The sequence below is a fragment of the Hyperolius riggenbachi genome, chromosome 10, assembly GCF_040937935.1.
Source record: "Hyperolius riggenbachi isolate aHypRig1 chromosome 10, aHypRig1.pri, whole genome shotgun sequence".
Lineage (NCBI taxonomy): Eukaryota > Metazoa > Chordata > Amphibia > Anura > Hyperoliidae > Hyperolius > Hyperolius riggenbachi.
The window spans coordinates 222,907,348-222,929,387 of NC_090655.1; the positions used below are offsets into that span (position 1 = coordinate 222,907,348).

Sequence of the window (22,040 nt, forward strand, 5' to 3'; positions counted from 1 at the left end):
TGTATACCAGTAATCGTACTGCTTAATTTTTATACAGTTTGATTATTTTTTTATTTTATTTTTCACCATTTTCACTATAGTGCACATTTAAACAAACAAATGATAAGCAATGGTTCTACTTTCGATCACATATTTCTACGCAACTGCAAGAAATAACTGAAGCAGGTAAAATAGGCTCGGCAACTGTCCTGTCCTTTTTATTTTTATCAGAATAACGTGAATTCTCCTATTTGGCCACAAGATGGCAGAGCAGCACGCACAGTGCTCTCACTACCATGAATAATCACCGCTTGGAACGCAAATAGAATGTGCAGGTCGATAGAACGCACAAGCCGGAAGTCAGATGAATTTTAAGACTGTAAGAAGAACTTTATTTAAAACTTCCGGCTTGAACAATAATAGCAGAAAAGAAGAAAGAATTGGTGCTGATGTGACTTGATCTGGTAATGAGATTTATAGTCTGTTCCTCACTAGAGGATATTATTTGTCTGTGTCTTGTTATACTGAATAGGAGGAAATAAGTTATTCATCTATAGCTTATATATGTGCTGCTGATGTATTCAGTTATTACCATTTTAGCATCTCATGCAGCAATTTTATTGTAAGTCTGTTGTATGTACTGGGGGATATGTAGTTATTTTTTGTTCTTGTGAAAAATCCTGGACAGAGATGGCGGCATACCTCTGGGTTAGGCTCCACCCCCTGACCCCAATAGGACAGCTTGCTTATAAAAACAAAACCCCGCCTTCCCCCGCCATTCTCTTTTTTCTGTCCTCTCATGGGCAGGTTTGCTTTTATTTTTTCTCTCATTTTTTTATTTTTAAAGCTGCCATTTTTGTTCCTTTCTTTGAATTTTTGGGCAGTTTGACGGGTTCAGCCTCTCCCGTCAGGCGGTACGCATTGCGGCCTCTAAATGGGGCTTAAATATGCGAGGGCAATCCCTTTGTTGCCGCCCCCCTGTGTGCTGTGAGCCGTCTTACCCAGCGAGAGTGGCTGCTATCTTCCGCCCTCTCTCCTTTACCTTCCGGATTGGGCGGCAAGTGACGTCAGAGGATCTCGCGAGATCCGGGCGTTCATTTAACTAGGCACATTACCAGGAAGTATTGTGCAGGACGCCAGAGCGGGTGCAGTGGGCTTGCTGCGGTACCGCTTTGCTCCGATCCAGGCTGCAGTTGGAGTGTACGCAGGAGGACCACCCGGTGCAGGAACGACAAGGTATTCCGCCAAGTCTGCAGGAGCAGGTGATATTGTTTTTGGTTACCTTTTGGATTCATCTGATGTTTGGATTGTTTGCTTTTTTAAGATGGAGGATGCGGATAAAACTGCCTCAAAGAAACAGATGAGGTAATGAGGGATTATTTAATCGCTCTTGATTCTATCACAGCACCAGGGTGTATATTTAAAGTTAATTGCACGGGCTTAAAAGAGGGCTATTTTCTCCCATCAGTAGGAGTGGATGTTTTAGTGGAACATATCTTTTTGTGTTTCCACAGTCCGCTTGATGGAGAAAGGAGGAGTGAGGGGTCTAAAGGGCGCCAATCCTCTGGAAAACTTCGATCCCCTTCGAGGTCAAACAGAGATGAAAGATCATCTAGAAGGGATTCGCCCAGAAGACAGAGCAAGAAACCTGATAAAAGACAATCGCCTAAGGAGCATCAGTCTAGGAGACGATCTCCCAGTAGAAGCAGATCTCCTAGGAGATATTATTCAAGCAGATATTATTCCTCACGCAGGAGTAGGTCTCCACAGCGCAGAAATTATTCACCAGAATACAGATCTCACAGACATAGACGCTCTAACAGTCCTTATGAGAGACGAAGATCTTCTCCAGGACCGAGCAAAGCACAAAGATATTCTCAGCCAGAAAAATCAGGTTGCTGGTCATGTGGGCAGGCAGCAATGCCTGACAAGATGGTATGCGAGACCTGCTTTATGGAGCTGGGCAAAGAGAAGGAGTCAGATAATCAGCAAGTAATGATGTTTATACAACAGGCGGTTCAAGAATCATTTGAAAAATTGGCTGCTACTCAGGCGCCTGCAGTTAACCCACAGAATCAGCCAGAGGAAGCTTCTACCTCTGCGGGTCTACCACCAGTAGGCTTTGACTTCGCACTAATTCCAGCCTTTGTATCGGAAGTGAAGTCGGCGATAGGCTGGGAAGAAGAGGGAGCGGCACAAGAACCGGATAAATATTATCCCCACCTTGACAAACAACCAAACAACTTTCCCTTTATGAAAGTGATTAAGGATATCTTTCATAAAGAATGGAGCAAAGTAGAACAGAAGCCGTCTTTGGCGAATAGATTCACAAAGCTTTATCCCTTCAATGAGGATGATGTTAAGATAATGGAGTCTCCGCCAGTGATAGACGCCTCAATAATGAGGTTAGCCAGGCACGTAACTCTCCCTATGGACAATGCAATTTCATTCACCAACCCTCTAGATAGGAAGATCGATACGGATTTAAAGAAGGCTTTTCTGGCAGCCGGAGCCGCTTGTAGACCAGCAGTGGCATTGACTTCTTTGGCAAAGGCGGCGAAGGTGTGGATAGAAAATATCGAAACAGCTTTAAATTCTGACACTGACAGAAGTGAAATTATAAAGGCATTGGATGAGTTGAAGTTGACCAGTGAATTCATGGGAGAAGCCGCTATCGACACCATCAGATCATCGGCAAGAGCAATGCTCCATACTGTGACAGCAAAGAGGGCTCTTTGGTTAAAACCGTGGTCGGCAGACCAATCATCTCGGAATAATTGGTGTAAGATTCCGTTCGACGGAAAACACCTATTTGGCCCTGAAATGGATGGCGCAATAGCAAAAGTTACTGGAGGAAGGTCCGGATTGCTGCCACAAGATAGAAGAGCTAAGCCCTTTCGCCAACAGTCAAACACAAAACAATCAACAAGCAGATTTCAGCAGGCAAGATCTTATAAACCAGGGAAGCAGTTCAACAGAAACTGGAAAGGTTCACAGTCTTCCTTTCTCAAGTCAGGAAAACCTAAGTCCACTCTTAGTTCCGGGCAAAATCAGAAACAATTCTGAAGGTACGTCCACCCGGTCTATGCCAGTAGGAGCAAGATTGCAATACTTCTGGAGAGTCTGGGTGGAATCGATAGAAGATTCTTGGGTGCACAGGACTCTAAGAAAAGGGCATTCGTGGAAATTCAAGAGAACTCCACCAAAGAGAAAGTTTATAGAAACAAAACTACCAAGAAACGGGCTGAAGGAAAAAGTATTGATGGGCTATGTAGACTCATTAGCCCAAGTAAGAGCAATAGTTCCAGTTCCATTCAAGGAAAAGTTTTCAGGGATTTACTCACCTTTGTTCGTAGTTCCAAAAAGTTCAGGGGGATGGAGACCAGTGTTGGATCTCAAATTTCTAAACAAACACATAAAGATCCATCACTTCAGGATGGAGTCTCTGCAAACCATAATAAAATTGGTGAGAATAGAGGACTGGATGACGACCATCGATCTGTCAGACGCCTATCTCCACATTCCAATAAAAGACAGTTTTCAGAAATTTCTCAGATTCTCAATAAAAGATCACCACTGGCAGTTCCGGAGTCTTCCTTTCGGTCTGTCAACGGCTCCAAGGACATTTTCCAAAGTCCTTCTCCCAGCAATTGCCTCATTAAGACGCAGAGGTCTGAGGGTATTTCACTATCTAGACGACATTCTGCTAGTTCATCAAGATCGGTCAGTCTTACTACAGCATCAGAAGATTCTAGTAGAGGAGTTGCAGAGACTGGGTTGGATGATAAACTTTCAGAAAAGTCAACTGAGACCATCCCAAGACATGATTTTCCTGGGGGCCAGGTTTATTACCAAGGAGAACAAGATATGCCTTCCAGATCAAAAGATAGTGATTATTCAACAGAAGGTCAGAACGTTCTTAGCCCAGAGGGTAGTATTAGCCAAGCAGTGTCTGAGTCTCCTAGGAACCTTTTCATCGGCAATACCGATGGTGAAATGGGCACATTGGCACATGAGAGTGTTACAGATCTTCTTCCTCAGATCATGGAACAAGCGGAACCAATTTCAAAGGTTTGTTCTACCTCTGAAGGTGAGGAACTCGCTGTGGTGGTGGACGCTGTCAGCCCACCTCAAGACGTGTCACCAGATACAACAGCAGATTCCGGTAGTGATAACCACAGATGCAAGTCTGCAAGGATGGGGAGCACACTGCAAGGGATTTTGCGTACAAGAGAAGTGGAGAGTCCCTCGAGTAGAAGTCGCTTCAAATCTCCTGGAACTAAAGGCAGCCTTTTTAGCTTTAAGGGCGTTCAGTCATCTGATCCAAGGGGAAGTAGTACTTCTCCAGATAGACAATACTACAGCGGTATCCTATATCAGGAGGCAAGGGGGGACAAGGAGTCAGTCCCTCTTAGAAGTAACAGCCTACATCATGGACTGGGCTCAGAAGAACTTGTCAGATTTGACAGCTGTATATCTTCCAGGGAAACAGAATATCCTAGCGGATCAGCTGAGCAGACACTTCTCCAGTACCCACGAATGGTCACTGAACCACAAGGTATTCCAGCAACTTGTTCTCAGATGGGGATCCCCACAGGTAGACTTATTTGCTTCAGTCAAGAACTCGAAGGTAACCAGGTTCTATTCACGCCTTCACCATCCAGAGGCTTTAGGAACAGACTGTTTCTTGCACCCGTGGACTTTCAATCTCGGGTATGCCTTTCCACCGTTTCCAATGATAACAAAATTCTTGCAGAAGTTAGCGAGGGAATCATGCACGATCATTGCTATTGTGCCCTACTGGCCGAGAAGACCATGGTTCACACTACTATGGGAACTGAGTATGGAGGAACCATGGAGCCTTCCAACGATTCCAGACCTGCTCTCGCAGGGAAGCCTGCTGTGTCCAAATGTCAACAGCCTCAGTTTAACGGCATGGAAGTTGAAAGGGAAAAATATAGGTCCCTTGGATGTTCTGAGGAAGTGATTAGTACTATGCTGCAGGCAAGAAAGAGATCTACGAATTCAACATACCACAGAATCTGGGAGAGATTTGCAGCATTTGCTACCACAGAACGTTTTAATGTGTTGATGCCTAATGTCCATCATATTCTAAACTTTCTACAAACAGCAGTGGACAAGCAGTTGAGTTTATCAGCAGTCAAGGTTCAGGTCTCGGCTTTATCGGCCTTAACAAACGAAAGATGGGCCTTGAATCCGTTGGTGATGCAGTTCATACAAGGAGTTCAGAAGATTAGGCCTCCGAGAAAGCCTTTCTTTCCCCAGTGGGATTTGTCTCTCGTATTGCAAGTTTTATCAGAGCCTCCGTTTCATCCGGTGGAATCTGCTTCCCTGTGGAATATAACTTTGAAAACTATTTTCTTAGTAGCCATAGCTTCTGCAAAACGTGTTTCAGATCTGCAAGCGCTGGGGTGTTCACAGAATTTACTTCAGTTTTTCCCAGATAGAGTTGTAATCCGACCGGTTATTGATTATATCCCAAAGGTCGCTAGTTCCTTTCACATAAATCAAGAATTGACTTTGCCAACATTCCCAGTGGAGCATGAATGTCACCCAGTGGATGTAGGTAGAAGCATAAAGGCTTATTTAGACAATACAGCCTCTTTCAGGTCAACAGATCGTCTGTTTGTAAATATTCAGGGTCCAAAAAAGGGAGCCTCAGTTACGGCCAAAACAATTGCTAATTGGCTGGTCAAGTTGATTCAGCAAAGTTACAAAAGTAGAGGTTTAGAAGTTCCAGTCGAAGTTCATGCACATTCGACCAGAGGAATGGCTGCCTCTTGGGCGTCATTCACGAAAGTCTCAGTTGATACAATCTGTAAGGCCGCAAGTTGGTCATCTCCACATACTTTCCTATCCCATTACCATGTTGATCCTGCTTCTCTGACTACATTGAGTTTTGGGAAAGCTGTTCTGTCGGCAGTTGTAAAATAAAATATGTTGTTTTTGCATTTCCCTCCCTCGTGTTGTGATTTTTTATGTCCCAGAGGTATGCCGCCATCTCTGTCCAGGAAACAGGAAAATTGAATACTCACCTTCCGGTAATTTTCCTTTCCTGGAACAGAAGATGGCGGCATACGAATCCCACCCTCCTGTCCATTCGAGGACTGATTTTCATGAGAATGGCGGGGGAAGGCGGGGTTTTGTTTTTATAAGCAAGCTGTCCTATTGGGGTCAGGGGGTGGAGCCTAACCCAGAGGTATGCCGCCATCTTCTGTTCCAGGAAAGGAAAATTACCGGAAGGTGAGTATTCAATTTTCCTGTTTATAGTCTGTTCCTCACTAGAGGATATTATTTGTCTGTGTCTTGTTATACTGAATAGGAGGAAATAAGTTATTCATCTATAGCTTATATATGTGCTGCTGATGTATTCAGTTATTACCATTTTAGCATCTCATGCAGCAATTTTATTGTAAGTCTGTTGTATGTACTGGGGGATATGTAGTTATTTTTTGTTCTTGTGAAAAATTTAGCAGATTGGTCCAAGTCGACTCTTGTCTGAATTATCTACAACTTTATGTATGCATATTATTATACATTTCTTATTATTATTACTATTAATTTATTTTATTATTTATAAAATGCCAGACAGTGACATGCAGAATTAAGTTTCTTAAAATCTTCATATAGATCCAACTACGAGGGACAGAAATGTAGCCACTGGATTAGGTACTGTTTATAGCGATCTCCTCCTGGATGTGTATAGATGGTATAATAAATAAAGTGGGCCTGAACTCTTGCACAGGACATAAAGAAAACGGAGAGAAATGCACCCTGTGTGTTTTTAGATAGAAGAGATTTTCTAATTCCACCTCATCTGTAAGTAATCACTAGTGTAATTTGATCTCTTAGCTGTGTTAGCACAGAAATTCGTCAGTCCTCGCTAGACACAGCTAATATGTAAACACAGGATGTCTGCTTCTATGTAAGCAGGAAGCAGACACACTGCAGATTTATTGCAGAAGTTCTGTAAGCTGTAACAAAGAAATGTTTTTCTTTAAAGCGATCTAAGCAGCTTTTTTCCCCTGCATTTTGCCCTGGTTTCCAATAGCTGTAGGAGCTGCCATTCCCCCCCCTCCCCTTCTGTCTGCCTGTTTATCCAGGGGAAGGTGTAAATGTAATTAAGTGTGACTTCTCTAAACTGATGTGCAAGTGTCCTATTCCCGCCCCCTTGTTGATGAAAACTCTTGTTTGCTCATTGCTACTGCTAATTCCAGCAGTCCTTATCTGCCTGCTCTTTCTGTGGATGGCAGGCTGTGGAAGTAGGGCAATTAAACCCTCTCACAAACATTAAAATGTAAAAAGAAGTGGTAGAATAGAATTTTTTTTATGAATAAGCCACATTGTTAGTATGAATGTTTAATGTGTTATTGAGTTATCCTTAGGGTTAAAAATGCTGCTCGGTTCACTTAAAGGCCCCTTTTACACTAGGGCACATTTTTACGTTGCTTTACTCTTTCTGCACACAGATTAGCCTAACAGCGAAGAAAGTGTACAGGGCCTAGTACACTAACTGCATCATGTTGTGCTGGAAGCTTACGATTTGCCGCCAACCCCATTACTGTGCAATTTCCACGGTGGCGCAGCGGTGGGGGGAATGAATGGAGGTCAATGGCCGACACATACTTTTTAAATTTATTAGCGGTGACAGTGCGGCGCGCATGCGTGGAATGACGGGGATGCTGGGAATTCCATCGACATACTTCCTGTCTAGCAGGGAGTATGTTAATGGGCGGCAAAGCCAGTGTGTGTGTGTGTGTGTGGGGGGGGGGGGGGGGGTTGCTTTGCATATGACCCTGTTGGCACACTCTGCTGCAGGGTCATCGAAATCTAGTTTTCGGCATTGTAGTGTGATTCGATGTGGGGCGGTGCATTTCACCGCAATGCTTTTCCCAGGTGTGAAGCCGGCCTCAAGGTTATTGTGCTGTTGCTTATCTTTTAAAGCAGAGAGGAAGCTCTGAGTTCACGCCCGCTTTAAAGACAAAGCACAATCTTTTGATTGCCATCTGAAGCTTGTGTGAAGGTTTTCAGAGAGAGAAATAGTGAGATTGATTGATAAGTCTAGCTTACAGCATTCATGATAGTCTGTGTGTGAGGAAACGCAGAAAAGTCGCCGCGTGTACTAACGGCAGGACGGCTGAATCCGCGTCCAGCACAGCGGCTGGCATGCGGAGACGTGCGCCTGGCACCACGAGAGAACGTGGAAAAGCCGCCGCGGGTACTGACAGCAAGGCGGCTGTTTCCGCGTCCAACGCTGCGGTTTGTACGCGCCGGTGTGCGGGTGGTGTGGCTGGTTCTGTTAGTTCACATGGGCAGATGGAGAACTACGCGCGCGCGGCCCAGATGTCAGAACCTTTATACCAGCAGGGGAAGTGTCAGCTGATCAGGAGGATCAGCTGATTCCTGCTGGACTCATGATTGGCTGAGTGGCTTGGGGGGGGGCGGCAGACTCCAGCAGCTATTTATACAGCTTGCTTGCCAGTTGCTGGTTGTCTGCCATTGCAAACACTTACGTGTAAGCATTCAGACCATAGTCAGATCCCACAGTGTGTTAGAACCAGGACGGACCTGGGAATTCACACTAAGCTAGAATTCTCTCACATGTCAATATTATGTTATGTTATAGACTAGTTCCAGGGTGTAGAGACCAAGGACCTCACACCCAAGATTAGGGAACTGTGTATCATTTGTGTTATACTTCAGACTAGTTCCAGGGCGTAGAGACCAAGGACCTCACGCCCAAGACTAGGGAACTGTCTTATCATTTGTGTTATGCTCCAGACTAGTTCCAGGGCGTAGAGACCAAGGACCTCACGCCCAAGACTAGGGAACTGTATTATCATTTGTGTTATGCTTCAGACTAGTTCCAGGGCATAGAGACCAAGGACCTCACGCCCAAGACTAGGGAGCTGTATTATCATTTGTGTTATACTTCAGACTAGTTCCAGGGTGTCGAGACTACGGACCTCACACCAGACTAGGGACTCTGTGTTATCATTGTGTTATGCATCAGACTAGTTCCAGGGTGTAGAGACCACGGACCTCACACCAAGACTAGGCATTGTTTGATATCTGTTTCCACCTTGGGAACTATCTCTCTCCCTTAAGAGATAGTCTCCTGACCTGCTAGTGACATCCACCCTTCAGGTGTCACTCCTGTGCAGGTTCCTACTACCTTCAGCCTGACTCCACCCCTTTGAGAATCTCAGGCTGTTGGAAGGTTCCTGTGTCAGCATAAGCAGTATTCCAGGCTGCTTCTGATCACCTGCTCAGCAGGTGCATTACTCAAAGTATTACTGTTACACCAAACACTCACATACCATAGGTGTCCAGAGGTTAGCAATATATCTGATTATCGGTGATACTGCAGATCATCAATAATCAGGTATATATCTGCATTCTTGGTGATACTGCAGATCACCAATAATCAGATTCTCTCTTCGTGCTGACACCAATCGTTACACTGTGAAGCCAAAAATCTTGTTAGTGGAATATTCAGATAATAAGGTATTGCAGTAGTCAAAGCAAGAGATAACAAGAGCCTGTACCAGGAGCATGCTGGTCTCTGAGAATAGGAAGAGGTGTATAGTGGAGATGTTGCTTGGACAGAGCCGGTTCTAGACTTTTTGCTGCCTGAGGTAAACTTGTGAGGATCCTCTCCCCCCTCCCGATTTGGAATGATCGCACAGCACCCGACAATTTACTCTGCTTCATTTAATGTTCTCACATGACATGCTGCAGCTCAACACAATTACACAGGCTGGCTGTGAGTCTGTGACAAACAAACTACTCACCCTCAGCCACTCCATTCCTCTTCAGTCAGCAGCAGTGCCACTTCCTCCCTTCTACTGTGCAAGTCAAATCAAACACTGCTGCTCTCCTGCCACCCCCCTCCTCACTCACTGTCAGACTCCTCACACAGCACAACAAGCCGCTTTTCCCCAATGATGATCTCTCCACCACTCTCCTCTTGCTTCTCTTCCTACTCTGACTGCATGCTGGTTCATGTAAATACACAGTACAAACATGCTGCCCCTTTAATCTCTGCGCCTGATGCAAATGTTTCACCTTGCTTTATGAGAGAATTGGCCCTGCACATAGGTGAAAGTTACAAGACTAGAGAGGCTGAGTTGAAGGCGACACTGAGGCATCATGTTTGTGGGGTGGGGAAAATGGCCATGTCAAACTTACAATACGGTGTCAGAAGGTGGTTATGAAAGTGAGGGGAGGAGTCAATAGCAACTCCTGTATCCAATAAGACATCACAAAGTCAGTTACCATCTGCCCTGTGGACCTGTAACATAGTCTTCAGAGATCTCCTACAAGACATTCTCTGATGTTTGATCTCCTCTGGACTGAAGTTGCTACAGTTGGTAGCGAGAGCAGGTCTGGCTATACAGCTGTCTTTCTGGCAGTTTTCTTTTAAAAATGGGCATTGCAACAGGACTGTGAGATTGGCTGATAGGTGTAGTGATACCAAGGCTACCATTAAATTCTATTAAAAAAATTGTTTTTTAAACGTTTATTTAAAATGTTTGCACGGCTTACCTTTTTGTATTTTGTCACATCATTATCTGATATAATTTATTGCTAGCTGTGTGGCTGACTCACAGAAGATGAAGAAAGGAAAAAGTCTTGCAAATGAGATGTTAGACCTCACCATGGAGATGATCTATCTGCTGACTGGAGAGGTGAGGAGGATTCTGGGAGGGTCACAAGACATAACTCGTATTGCTATAAAACACAGACATGACTGGAGAGATGAGGAGGATTCTGGGAGTGTCACATGACATTACTTATATCTCTGTGTAACGCAGACCTGATGAATGGTGAGGAGTATTCTGGGAGTGTCACATGACATCACTAGAGACATGATGTACAATTTGACTTGCTTGTTAGTTTTACTGTACAAGGAGTGAAGCTCAAATGGGCTACCCTACCATGGCCTTTTGTCTATATCATAGTCACAGGCCCCTTTCACTCTTGGGTGTTTTCATTGTGGTGCGTTAGTAACGCTAAGGTAATGCGCGGAAGCGTATTTTTTTTCAGTACATTTCCACGCAATTCATATTTCTGCCACATGAAGTGAGCACTTGAGAGCCTCACTTCCTGCTTAGCTTACGGCCAGAAAGGGGAATAACGCGTAAACGTGGAAATCCTCGAAGGCCTTTCTTAGCGTTGCGGTGCGATGCAACCATCTAATTGCATTGCACCAGCAACGCAGGTAAGTAGTGTGAAACCATCCTCAGGGTAATTTACTTATTAGAGTGTTATTGTCATAGGGAGGAAACTCATGCAAGTATGGTGATAACATACAAACTTCATGCAGAGACCGTCCTGGCCTAGATTTGAACCTGGAACCGTAGTGATGCAAGTGCCAACAACTAGCACATCATGTCTTCACATTGCTGTTAATAAAGCACAGACCAGACTGAAGAGGAAGTGAGGAATTGGGGAGTGTCAGTTGCAGGGCTGTGGAGTCGATACAAAAATCATTCGACTCCTCAGTTTATGAAACCACCAACTCAGACTTCTCGACTCCGACGTCTAATTTTTACAAAGGCTATGGATTTGGTTCAAAAATCATCCGACTCCTCAGTTTATTGAAACACTCCAGGTACCCACAATTGCTCCGACTCCTCGACTCCGATTCCACGGCCTTGCTAGTTGACATCACTCTTATATTTTTAACCACTTTGGGAACCATGTTATTGAAAACCATGTTGTGTTTGTGGAAGTTAATGTAACACGTTGTAGATTATCATAGGAATGGCCATTGAGCTGGGGCCACTGCTATGAAAATCTACAATGTGTCAGAAACGAATTTTCAGAAACTCGGTTTTCCAATAGCGTTGTCCTAAAGCACAAACTTGACTGGGTGTGACAAATGACATCACTTTTATATCTCTATTTATCCTTTCCGAATCTGCGTCAGACTACGTCCGACATTGCAGTTTTTCCCTGATCAAGTGTACCTAAGACCATGAAAAAAAATGTATACATACCTGGGGCTTCCTCCATCCCTCACTGTCCCCCTGTGCTGCTGGGATCCTCCGCTTGGCAGGCTGGTAAATCTGCCAGTTGGGTCCAATCGGGACAATCCAGCCACGCGTGCTCCCTCATTGCACTCCAGAGGCCGGCAGCGTTCTGCACCTGCGCAGTAATACTGTGCAGAACGCCCCCAGCGATGGGGTACGCAGATGGGCCATGCATGGCAGTTACACCCCCCACCCAACTGGAGGAAGTACTGACCTGCCTAGCAGTGGATCCAGGTGGCCCGGGAAGACAGTGAGGGACTGTTCAGCCTAAAGGGGGATGGAGGAAGCCCCAGGTATGTATAATTTTTCTTTCATGGACTTTCATTTTTAATGTCGGACATAGTCTGACGATGATAAATACTGCTGCTAGGGGTGTCATTGTAAAATATAATCCATCACAGAGTCAGCCCCTTTAGATCAAAGTGTGGGACTAAGGCCGACACTTTAATAGCCGATGGTTCTGCCTCTGCACCACCAAATATACATTTTTTTTCTATTTATAAAATAAAATGACTCCGCCTCTGCACCTCCAAATATAATTTTTTTTTTCTATTTATAAAATAAAGACCTGACTGAACGTGTGAGGAGGATTATATTTTGTTACATCTATTGTATATTAAATATTTATGTGTTAATGTACAGGCTTGCGCAGTGGTGAGGAAAACATCAGGTGATCCTCTGGTGCCTATCAAGCAGCCTCCAGCTCACTCCCTGACACCTGAGAGAAATATTGATAAGAAGATTCTAGAAGTCATCAACAAGATGATTGAGCTGCTGGCAGGAAAGGTGAGAAGTGCTGGCAATTGTAAGACATTGGGCCTGATGCACTTAAAATTGTCGCTGGGTTTTGAGAGTTTTGCCCTTTTTTATTATTTAAAGGGAAATTCCACATTTTCAGAGAAAAAACATGACCGATTCCATTCAGGTATGTAAACTGCAGGGATGCATGGCAAGCAACATGCTTGCTTTGTGTTATTCTGGGTGTGAATCGTTGGACTCCTCCACTAGTTGGAATGGATCTTTCCCCAGGTGTGGTGTTCTAAGTGACTGTGGGTTTTTACCTGAGCACCCTGCAAGGGAAGATGGACAGCGTAGTTACAACTGGGATGACGTCTACTTGTGGCGAACGGTGACACCACAATGAGGATAATTCTGGTAGAAGTGGCATAACAATCAACAATAGGCATATCCAGGCAGGGTTATTGGCAGAAGGCAGGCAGACGTAGTTAATATCCAGGCTAAGGCTGGCGAATGAGAGGGACAGTGAATAAGAGGCAGAGATCAGGGCTGGCAGCAATCAGGCATATTGTAGTTATGAGGCCAAAGCCAGGACAGGAGCAGTCAGGTGTATTCCAGTAATCAGGCCAAAGTCAGGGCAGGCAGCAGTCAGGCATATCCTAGTAATGAGGCCGAAGTCAGGGCAGGCAGCAACAGGGCTGTGGAGTCGGTACAAAAATCTTCCGACTACGACTCCTCAGTTTATGAAACCACGACTCCGACTCCGGGTAACCAAAATGGCTCCGACTCCTCGACTCCGACTCCTTAGTCTAATATTTAACAGGGCTGTGGATTTTGTACAAAAATCACCCGACTCCGACTCCTGACTCCGACTCCTCAGTTTATGAAACCACGACTCCGACTCCAACTCCGACTCCAGGGGCCCAAAATTGCTCCGACTCCTCGACTCCGACTCCACAGCCCTGGGCAGCAATCAGGCTTATTTCAGTAATAAAGCCAAAGTCAGGGCAGGCAGCAATGAGGCATATCCCAGTAATCAGTCCAAAGGTATGGCAGGCAGCAATCAGGTGTATTCCTGTAATGAGGCCGAAGTCAGGGCAGGCAGCAATCAGGCATATTCTAGTAATGAGGCTGAAGTCAGAGCAGGCAGCAATGGGGCATATTCCAGTAATGAGGCTGAAGGCAGGGCAGGCAGCAATGGTGCATATTCCAGCAATGAGGCCGAAGTCAGGGCAGGCAGCAATGGAGCATATTCCAGTAATGAGGCTGAAGGCAGGGCAGGCAGCAATCAGGCATATTCTAGTAATGAAGCTGAAGTCAGGGCAGGCAGCAATCAGGCATATTCCAGTAATGAGGCTGAAGTCAGAGCAGGCAGCAATCAGGCTTATTCCAGTTATGAGGCTGAAGTGAGGTGCATTCCAGTAATTGGGCAAAAGTCAGGTGCAGACTGCAATTGGGTATATTTCAGTAATGATCTTGAAGTCAGGACGGTCAGGCATAGTTCAGGTCACAAGCAGTGGCATCCATCAACACACAGCTTTGCAAAGGGGCAGAAAAGAACCTCCCCATATGCTCATACGCTAAAAGCCATGCCAGCTGGTTGAATCAGTGTTGCAGAGACTACATACTACAGGCTTGCTGGCTCCCTTTGGTCTGACAATCAACCTTCATGATTTGGTGTCAAACTGCTTTTTTTTTCTTCCTCAAGTTCATTAAAATAAGTTTTCTTGAGCAGTGAACAGCCACTTCAAATTACATAAGAAGTTCAGAGAGAACATGAAGAGCACCTGTCTCCTGTAGTAACTAAGCTAGTTACATGAAGCAGTGCTTCTCTGTTATTTCATGCATTCACAAGTGACAACAGTTTTACTTGCAAATCGTGAATTATGAGAAAACTTAGGATGATACCAGATGATAATTATCTGCCCTAGTATTGCATTTTTTCCATGTAGGCCAATGAGTTTCCTGAGTACCGTAATTGTATGCATCAGGTCCCTATAAGCTGCCTCAGTGACACTTTTTGTATGTCCTTGCAGGAAGAGGAGTGCAGAGATGGACACCAGAACCTGTGCAAGGATGTCTACATGGAGAAGGGATCACCCTACACATCACCAGGTAAAGAGCAGTGTAGAGGGCCTTCTTCTTTATCCATATCCTCTGAAACAAAAAGATTTAGGGCCCTTTCACACTGATGCGTTGCGGTGGCCTGGTTTCGCCGCAGGCCACCGATACAACAGTAAAAGTCTATTGGGCCTTTCATACCGACGCGGTGCGATGCAATGGAAGTGATGTTTTTGCCGCATCCCCGACGTGAGCGCATACCTACATTATTGTGTGGTGATGAGTGGTGGACCAGAAGTCATGTAAGTCTGTGGCGACTAATGTTTTTTAAAATGACTGCCGCAAGTTATATGCGTCACACATGCGCGGAAAAGTATTTTAGTAGTTCTTTTCCATGCACGTTATCGATTCAGCCACAGGAAGTGAGTGTCACTTCCTGCTTGGCCAGCTGCCAGACAGGGATTACTGCCTAATAATGCAGTAATCCCCAAACGCTGTTTTCGGTGGTGCGTTGCAGCCCCTGGGATGCACTGCAAACCTCAGATATTCAGTGTGAAAATGGCCAGAAGTAATGTCAGTCTGTGTGTTCTCTCCAGGTGGATCCAGTAAGGGGAACCCACTAACGAGACGTGCAGACTCTTTTTATTCCCGGAGTTCTATACAGGAACAGCAAAACATACATCACCGTTATCAGGTAGGTAGACAAGTAATTAGATTGTCTTATTCATTACGATACACTGTAATTATACTTATGATAGAAGATGACACTAAAAGTTGTCCTTATTTGCAGGATGGTGACATGATTAAAATCAAGGTTGAAGTTGAAGAAGAGCCTTATGTGAATGGTGATGAGCAGTATATGGAGGAAGTTCCACCAGAGATCAGCACAGGTAAGGAATAAACACAAGAAATGCCTTAGAGAAGAGTAATGTTAGAGAGAAAATAATAATACTTTGTTTCATCAATAGTTGGTGGACAGAAGACCAGTAAGACCTCACAGGAAGATCTTTTCTCCATGGAAGGTGTACAGAAGACCAGGAAGGCCTCACAAATACATCTTTTATCTATGCCTGGTGGACAGAAGACCAGTGAGGAATCAAACAAACATTCTTTACCTATAGCTGGTAGACAGAAGACCAGTGAGACCTCACAAAGACATCTTTTATCCATGACTGGGGGACAGAAGACCAGCGAGGTCTCACATGGACATCTTTTATCTGTGGTTAGTAAGCATAAGACCAGTGAGACTTCACAAAGACAACATTTATCTGTAATTGGTGGTCAGAAGACCAGTGAGGTCTCACAAGGACATCTCGCTTTATCTCTGGAGGACACAACAGAATATGACGACTTCACAGTAGGTTTTCCTGGAGAAGACCTTATCAACCCTACTTTTCATACAGAAGTTTCCGGTGCTCACTTTCTGCAGCCATTAATGCTCGTTGGCCAACATCCTGGTCACTCCAACACAGTTACCAATTATAAATACTGCCAGGGAAATAACACATTCATTTGTTCTGAATGTGGCAACTGTTTCTCGCTAAAATTACCTCTGGAGGCACACCGCAGGATTCGGAGGCAGAAGATCCAGCTTCTTTGCCCGTACTGCAGGCAATGCTTTGCCCAGAGGGCAGGCCTGGAGAAGTATTCATGCTCAGATTGTGGAAAAAGCTTTCTTCAAAAATCTGATTTAGTGCGACATATCAGATCTCACACAGGGGAGAAGCCCTTCGAGTGCCAGGAGTGTGGGAAACGTTTCACTTTGAAGGGCGCTCTCGGTGTTCATCAGCGCAGCCACACCGGGGAACGGCCTTTTTGCTGTTCTGTGTGTGGGAAACGTTTTGCACGTAAGGTCATTCTCCGTAACCATGAGAGAATTCACACAGGTGAGAAGCCGTTTGCCTGTCCAGATTGCAAGAAGTGTTTTGCCCAGTCAGTGTCCCTTTTCAGACATCGCAAAACTCACACGAGATAAGCTGTTGTTGTTTTGTTTTCTGCCTTGACCTTTTGATATATTTCTGTTATATGTGTCTTAAAACACAACAGGCAATAATAGTACCTTGGATGTCCCCATAACTGTTCAGTATATATGGTGTTCCTTTTTTTGCTGCAGCAGGTAGGAACATTGTGAACTATGAATAGATGGGCCTTGTGATACTGTATGACAAGGATATCTCCTAAAATGATGTCTAAATTGGGCCTGCGGAATCATGACCTGGCTGGCCGATTCATCTTACTTACAGCATCCCTACCCATTCTATTTCACCACCAGTGATTGAGAAGGTCATTGAATGTCCTGAATAGTGGTACAGAAACAGTGAAGGAGTTGGTCATTGTATAGGTGGACCTACACAAAACAGAGAACACGTTCTCCACCAGCCATCAGACTGATGCGGCCATGAATGGGCATAGGTATCTATCAATGGGCAATGATATGCAAATAATTTTGAGTTCATACAGGGATATGTCAATTTTATATGCAAATTTATGCAGCTCGAAAATGGATCAATTAAATTAAACCTTGGTGGTTTGATTGGTCTATTTTCAAGCTGCATACAAACTGTGTGGAAGGGTGAGCAATGCACCCTAAAAAGAAAACACAGAGACACATAGGGAGCCAACCAACCACTGGAAGCAGGTAGAGATGCACAAACCCGACTCCTTTCGAGTACTCAGAGAGGGTGGTGATGGTCGCACTCTTGAAAAACAGTAGTAAGGTCCTAACATGTGGCATCAGCCATGTGGTGACTAGACTTAGCCCTCACAAAAAAGGAAACCAGTGCAAAGGGGGTAAGAGGCACCCAGGAGTGTATAAAATGGAGTTAAAAACGAGAGATATAAAGGGGGAGGTGGCTTACCTCAATAACTACACATTCATTTATATAAATACAATGAATGTATTATAAGCACGGGCAATGCGTTTCGTAGGTCCCAGGCCATTTCCTCAGGCCAAATAAAGTCCCGAAGGGCATCAAAAGCCATGTGCAGAGCCCCTCTGAAGTCTTATACATTCCTGGGCATCTCTTATCCATCTTGTACTTGCACACAAAATTTACATAATTTTGTATCAACTTGGAATTGTTTGTATCTTATTGGCCATCACTACTACCCATAGTGCTAGATAAGTTGACTTTATTCTTGACCTAGAGCAAGGGTGTCAGACTCAATCACATATGGTAGCAAAGCGTAAAAAACAGTTGCAGACCAAATTATTCATCAAGATTTAACCTTTTCTGAACATTCTCAACCTAACAGTGTTTCAATCAGAAATTTGAATTTGAACATACTGTAGCGCAACAACTTTTTTCCATATACAGTAAATTAATAATATTCTCGTTCACAAACTTTTAGCATACATTGCTTCAAAAAGGCAGCCTCTGATTTCTTCAGGCATGATGAAGCTAGCTTTCACTGTCGCATCATTGTTGGCTGTAGCTTTAGTAAACGTTTCCTACTGCTGTTGCAATCTGCCTTTTAATTATTGGACAATTTCTCTTTCTTGAAGAGTATATTGGCATGCTTAGCTCCATGTTTGGCACCAAAAGGCCAATTTATTTTGTTTTTCTACTCCACTGACATTGCCTCCGTACATGAAATACCATATTTTTCGGACTATAAGACGCTCCTGACCATAAGTCTCTCCTCGGTTTAGATGTCAAAAACCAGGGGAAAATATATACTAAACCAGGTGTATCCATGGTGAAGGGGCATCTTGTGGATTATGCTGCCTTTGTACCTCTTGCCCCCTTGTGTCTCCGTGTCCTCCTCTGTCGCCCATGTGTCTGCCTCTGTCCTCCTTGTCCATTTGTGTCCCCCTTGTGTCGTCCTCTATGCCCCTTTGTGTCCCCCTGTATCCTCCTCTGCATGGGCACAGTACGGGGAGTCCCCGACATTGTGGCGGGTGGGTTTGCATTGGCAGGCATTCACAAGTCAGGAACTCCCTGCATTTGGACTATAAGACGCAGTGACTTTTTTACCCCACTTGTGATACTGTATGACAAGGATATCTCCTAAAATGGTGTGTAAGTTGGGCCTGCGGAATCATGACCTGGCTGGCCTATTCATCTTACTTACAGCATCCCTACCCATCCTATTTCACCAGCAGTGAAAAAGAAAAAGTGAGTCTTATGGTCCAACAAATACAGTACATACCAGTTTGTCTTCTTGAAGTATGGACTGCTGTCCCATCTTCCATCAAATTGTCTTCCTTTGGCATCTACTTTTTTCTTTGTGGACATTTTGGGAATGATTGCTGATATTTTTATGCCAGTTTTACACCTGTGGCTCATGGGTTACAAAATCGAAGTATATTGAGGAAGGTGTAATTTATTATTTGAGACAATTATGCAGTTAAAGCTCTCACATGGCCACATTACCGTAAATAGCGACGCGGACCGGATTCGGCATCCAGTCTTTGAGTTTGACACCTGTAATCTAGAGACAGAATTGTGCCTGCAAGCCATAATAGGGCTGGCCTAGCTTTGAAGAAGCAGATACCCCAAACTGAGTTTCCAGTTGTATGATTTTTTGGGGGGTAGGTTGTGTTCCACTAAACCTATTTTTATATTCCACTGATGGGACTTGATTAGAGATAAAACAGCAGGTAAAGTGATGAGGCTGCCTGTCAGAGGGGTATGATCGCTAATAGCCTGACTCCTGACACCATTTTTGGCAAAGCCACTAAAGGTGCCTTTCAATGGTGCAATATTTTCCTCAGATGCGATCATCATTGATGAGATTTTTATGATCAAATTGTACAGAAAAACACCCAGTATTTGGACAGAATCGTCGTGAAACAATTATATGGCCAATTGGAACAAGGAATTTTGTCGATCGGAATGTTGGATTTTTTACGATCGTATCTAGAGAGAGAAAATCAAGAAACAGAACATTTATATCGCGCTTTTCTCCTGGCGGACTCAAAGCGCTTGAGCTGCAGTCACTAGGGTGCGCTCTATAGGCAGTAGCAGTGTTAGGGAGTCTTGCCCAGGGTCTCCTTACTGAACAGGTGCAGCCTTACTGAACAGGAAGGGCTGAGATTCGAACCCTGTTCTCTTGTGTCAGAGGCAGAGAGCCCTTAACCAGTACACTATCAAGCCACTGCCCTATAGTGCCCTAATCGACTTGGTTATGGGAACAATCAATAATTACCTTCTGATTATTTACAATCCCACGAATCTGACTGAATGATAGCATCTGAGCAAAGTATTGTACTGTTAATGGGCATCTTAAGGTTCATGTCTCAACAAACTGCTTCATGCAGTCCAGTCTGCATGCTTCGGGGGACATTCACGAATGTACAGCTAATAATTTTCTCCAAGGTTTTCTCACACTACAATAACCCAAGAACAGAGTAATGGTGATAGGCAACATGCAAGATGGTTGCAAATTGTGAGAAATGTTTCCATCAAAAGGTTAGAGACGATGGAGTGTCATAATCCAGGTAAAACTTTGGAGTACCACAACTGTGGAGCATAGTAATAGGAATGTTGTGGTTTGAAAACTTGGATCAGCCAGCATTATTACACTGTGGGAAAGTGTCAACATTGTGTAAATGCCTTTGTAGTAGAGAAGATCAGCAGCCTACAAAACAATGATTATGGTAAGGATTAGATTGTGAGCCTTCTTAGGGAAAATTCATGCCATGGCTATATAGTCATAGCTACTCTTAGAGAGCAACACTACTATATAAATACATACAGTAATAATAATATGGTAGGACATAAGACAATGACTACGGTAGGGTGAGCTCCTCTGAGGACAGTCAGAGTCATGACTATGTACTCTGTATAGTGCTGCAGAAGATGTCAGTGCTATATAATACTAAATAATAATATGACCATGTTTAGGAAGTAGTATTGGTATTTGGTAGGGACAGAAATGGATGACTGAATCGCTTATAGGAAAATAACTGTAAACCAGTATTAGGAGGTCAGGGTTTATTCTAACAAGCTCAGAAGATGCCACCATTGGAGTTGAAAGCCGTAGAAACCAACCCTCTAAATAAGAGTGCAAGTGTAATATGATGTAATTTATGAAAACCCGGTAAAGACAAAGACTCTTTGGACTTGGATGACTACATAACACGATACTTTATCTTCAAGGTGGAGTATTAGATGCACCTTAAATATACAGCCTAAAAGGACATTTGTGAGGAACTTATTCCACCTAAAAAAGACATGGCGTTGTTGCTGAGAACTTCTTGGAATTTTAAGCAGGTCAACCGATGCTGGGACCTGCGGGGTACAAACTTTAAGTGCGCATACCTATCAAATACGGCATCTCTGAAAGGTACTGTTGCTAAGAAAAAAGGATTGCATCAAGTAAGGCATGCATCGAAAGGGACAACAGGAGTCAGAGGCTAAAAAATGCCAAATACTGCCAAGTGCAAGTCTTCCAAATGACACAGTAGTGCCAAGTATATATGTATGTTCAAGCTAGAGCCTCCTCATGTTGAAGGTCTTACTTCAACAAGCCCTCCAGACAGGACAGTAACATCAGGGCTCGCTTCCACTAGGAGAGATTTAGAGCGATTCCCAGCATGCAATGGGAGGAAAAAACAGACGGTCAGCAGCATTTTTTTGCATAATGGATGCAAGAGGGAATTAGATACGTACTTGCGTCAGACCATCCCTTACAAAGACAGATGCTCGCACAAGTGGAAATGGGCACTAAGAGTTTAGCATAACAGATTTCTTGTGACTATAGTATTTCTCAGTAAAATACTATTTTTAAGACAAATAGGTAGCTGTGGCCAGCTTGCATGCAGAAGACCTACCAAAGAGTATTGCCAAGGTTCTGCCATCGAGGCCTCCAGAGACGACAGAGGTGCTGGAATTCCAGTAACGCACATGCCTCGTCAAATAGGCAGTATTTTAGCATCTGACATCCGGTATCCCCAAACCCCCATCTTTGGGGAGGCAAAGTTTCACAAGGCTGGGGGGGGGGGGGGGGGGTCGAAGGTCCCTTGTTTTGAGAGGGGAAATTCCATCTGTTTTGAATGCCAAATATATAAGGTAATGTAAATCATAATAATGTAATACTTGTAGGTTTGTGAGTCACCAGAGTAATCACTTGGGGCTTCTTCTTAAAGGGATCCCGAGATGAGAGGGATATGGTGGCTGGCATAATTATTTCCTTTTAGACAATGCCAGTTGCCTGGCAGTCCTGCTGATCCTGTGTCTCTAATGCTTTTAGCCACCA

General features: G+C 44.2%; 1 protein-coding gene across 1 annotated transcript; it reads left to right on the forward strand.

Moving 5' to 3' along the window:
* The first annotated feature begins 389 nt into the window (after positions 1-389).
* On the forward strand, positions 390-21,786 carry LOC137534592 (gastrula zinc finger protein XlCGF48.2-like). The gene is made up of 7 exons (XM_068256169.1): positions 390-443; positions 10,595-10,691; positions 12,681-12,824; positions 14,813-14,891; positions 15,434-15,531; positions 15,628-15,727; positions 15,806-21,786. The coding sequence occupies exons 2-7, from the start codon at positions 10,617-10,619 to the stop codon at positions 16,810-16,812; spliced, it is 1,503 nt and encodes a 500-aa protein (XP_068112270.1). The 5' UTR covers positions 390-443; positions 10,595-10,616; the 3' UTR covers positions 16,813-21,786.
* The last annotated feature ends 254 nt before the right edge of the window (positions 21,787-22,040 follow it).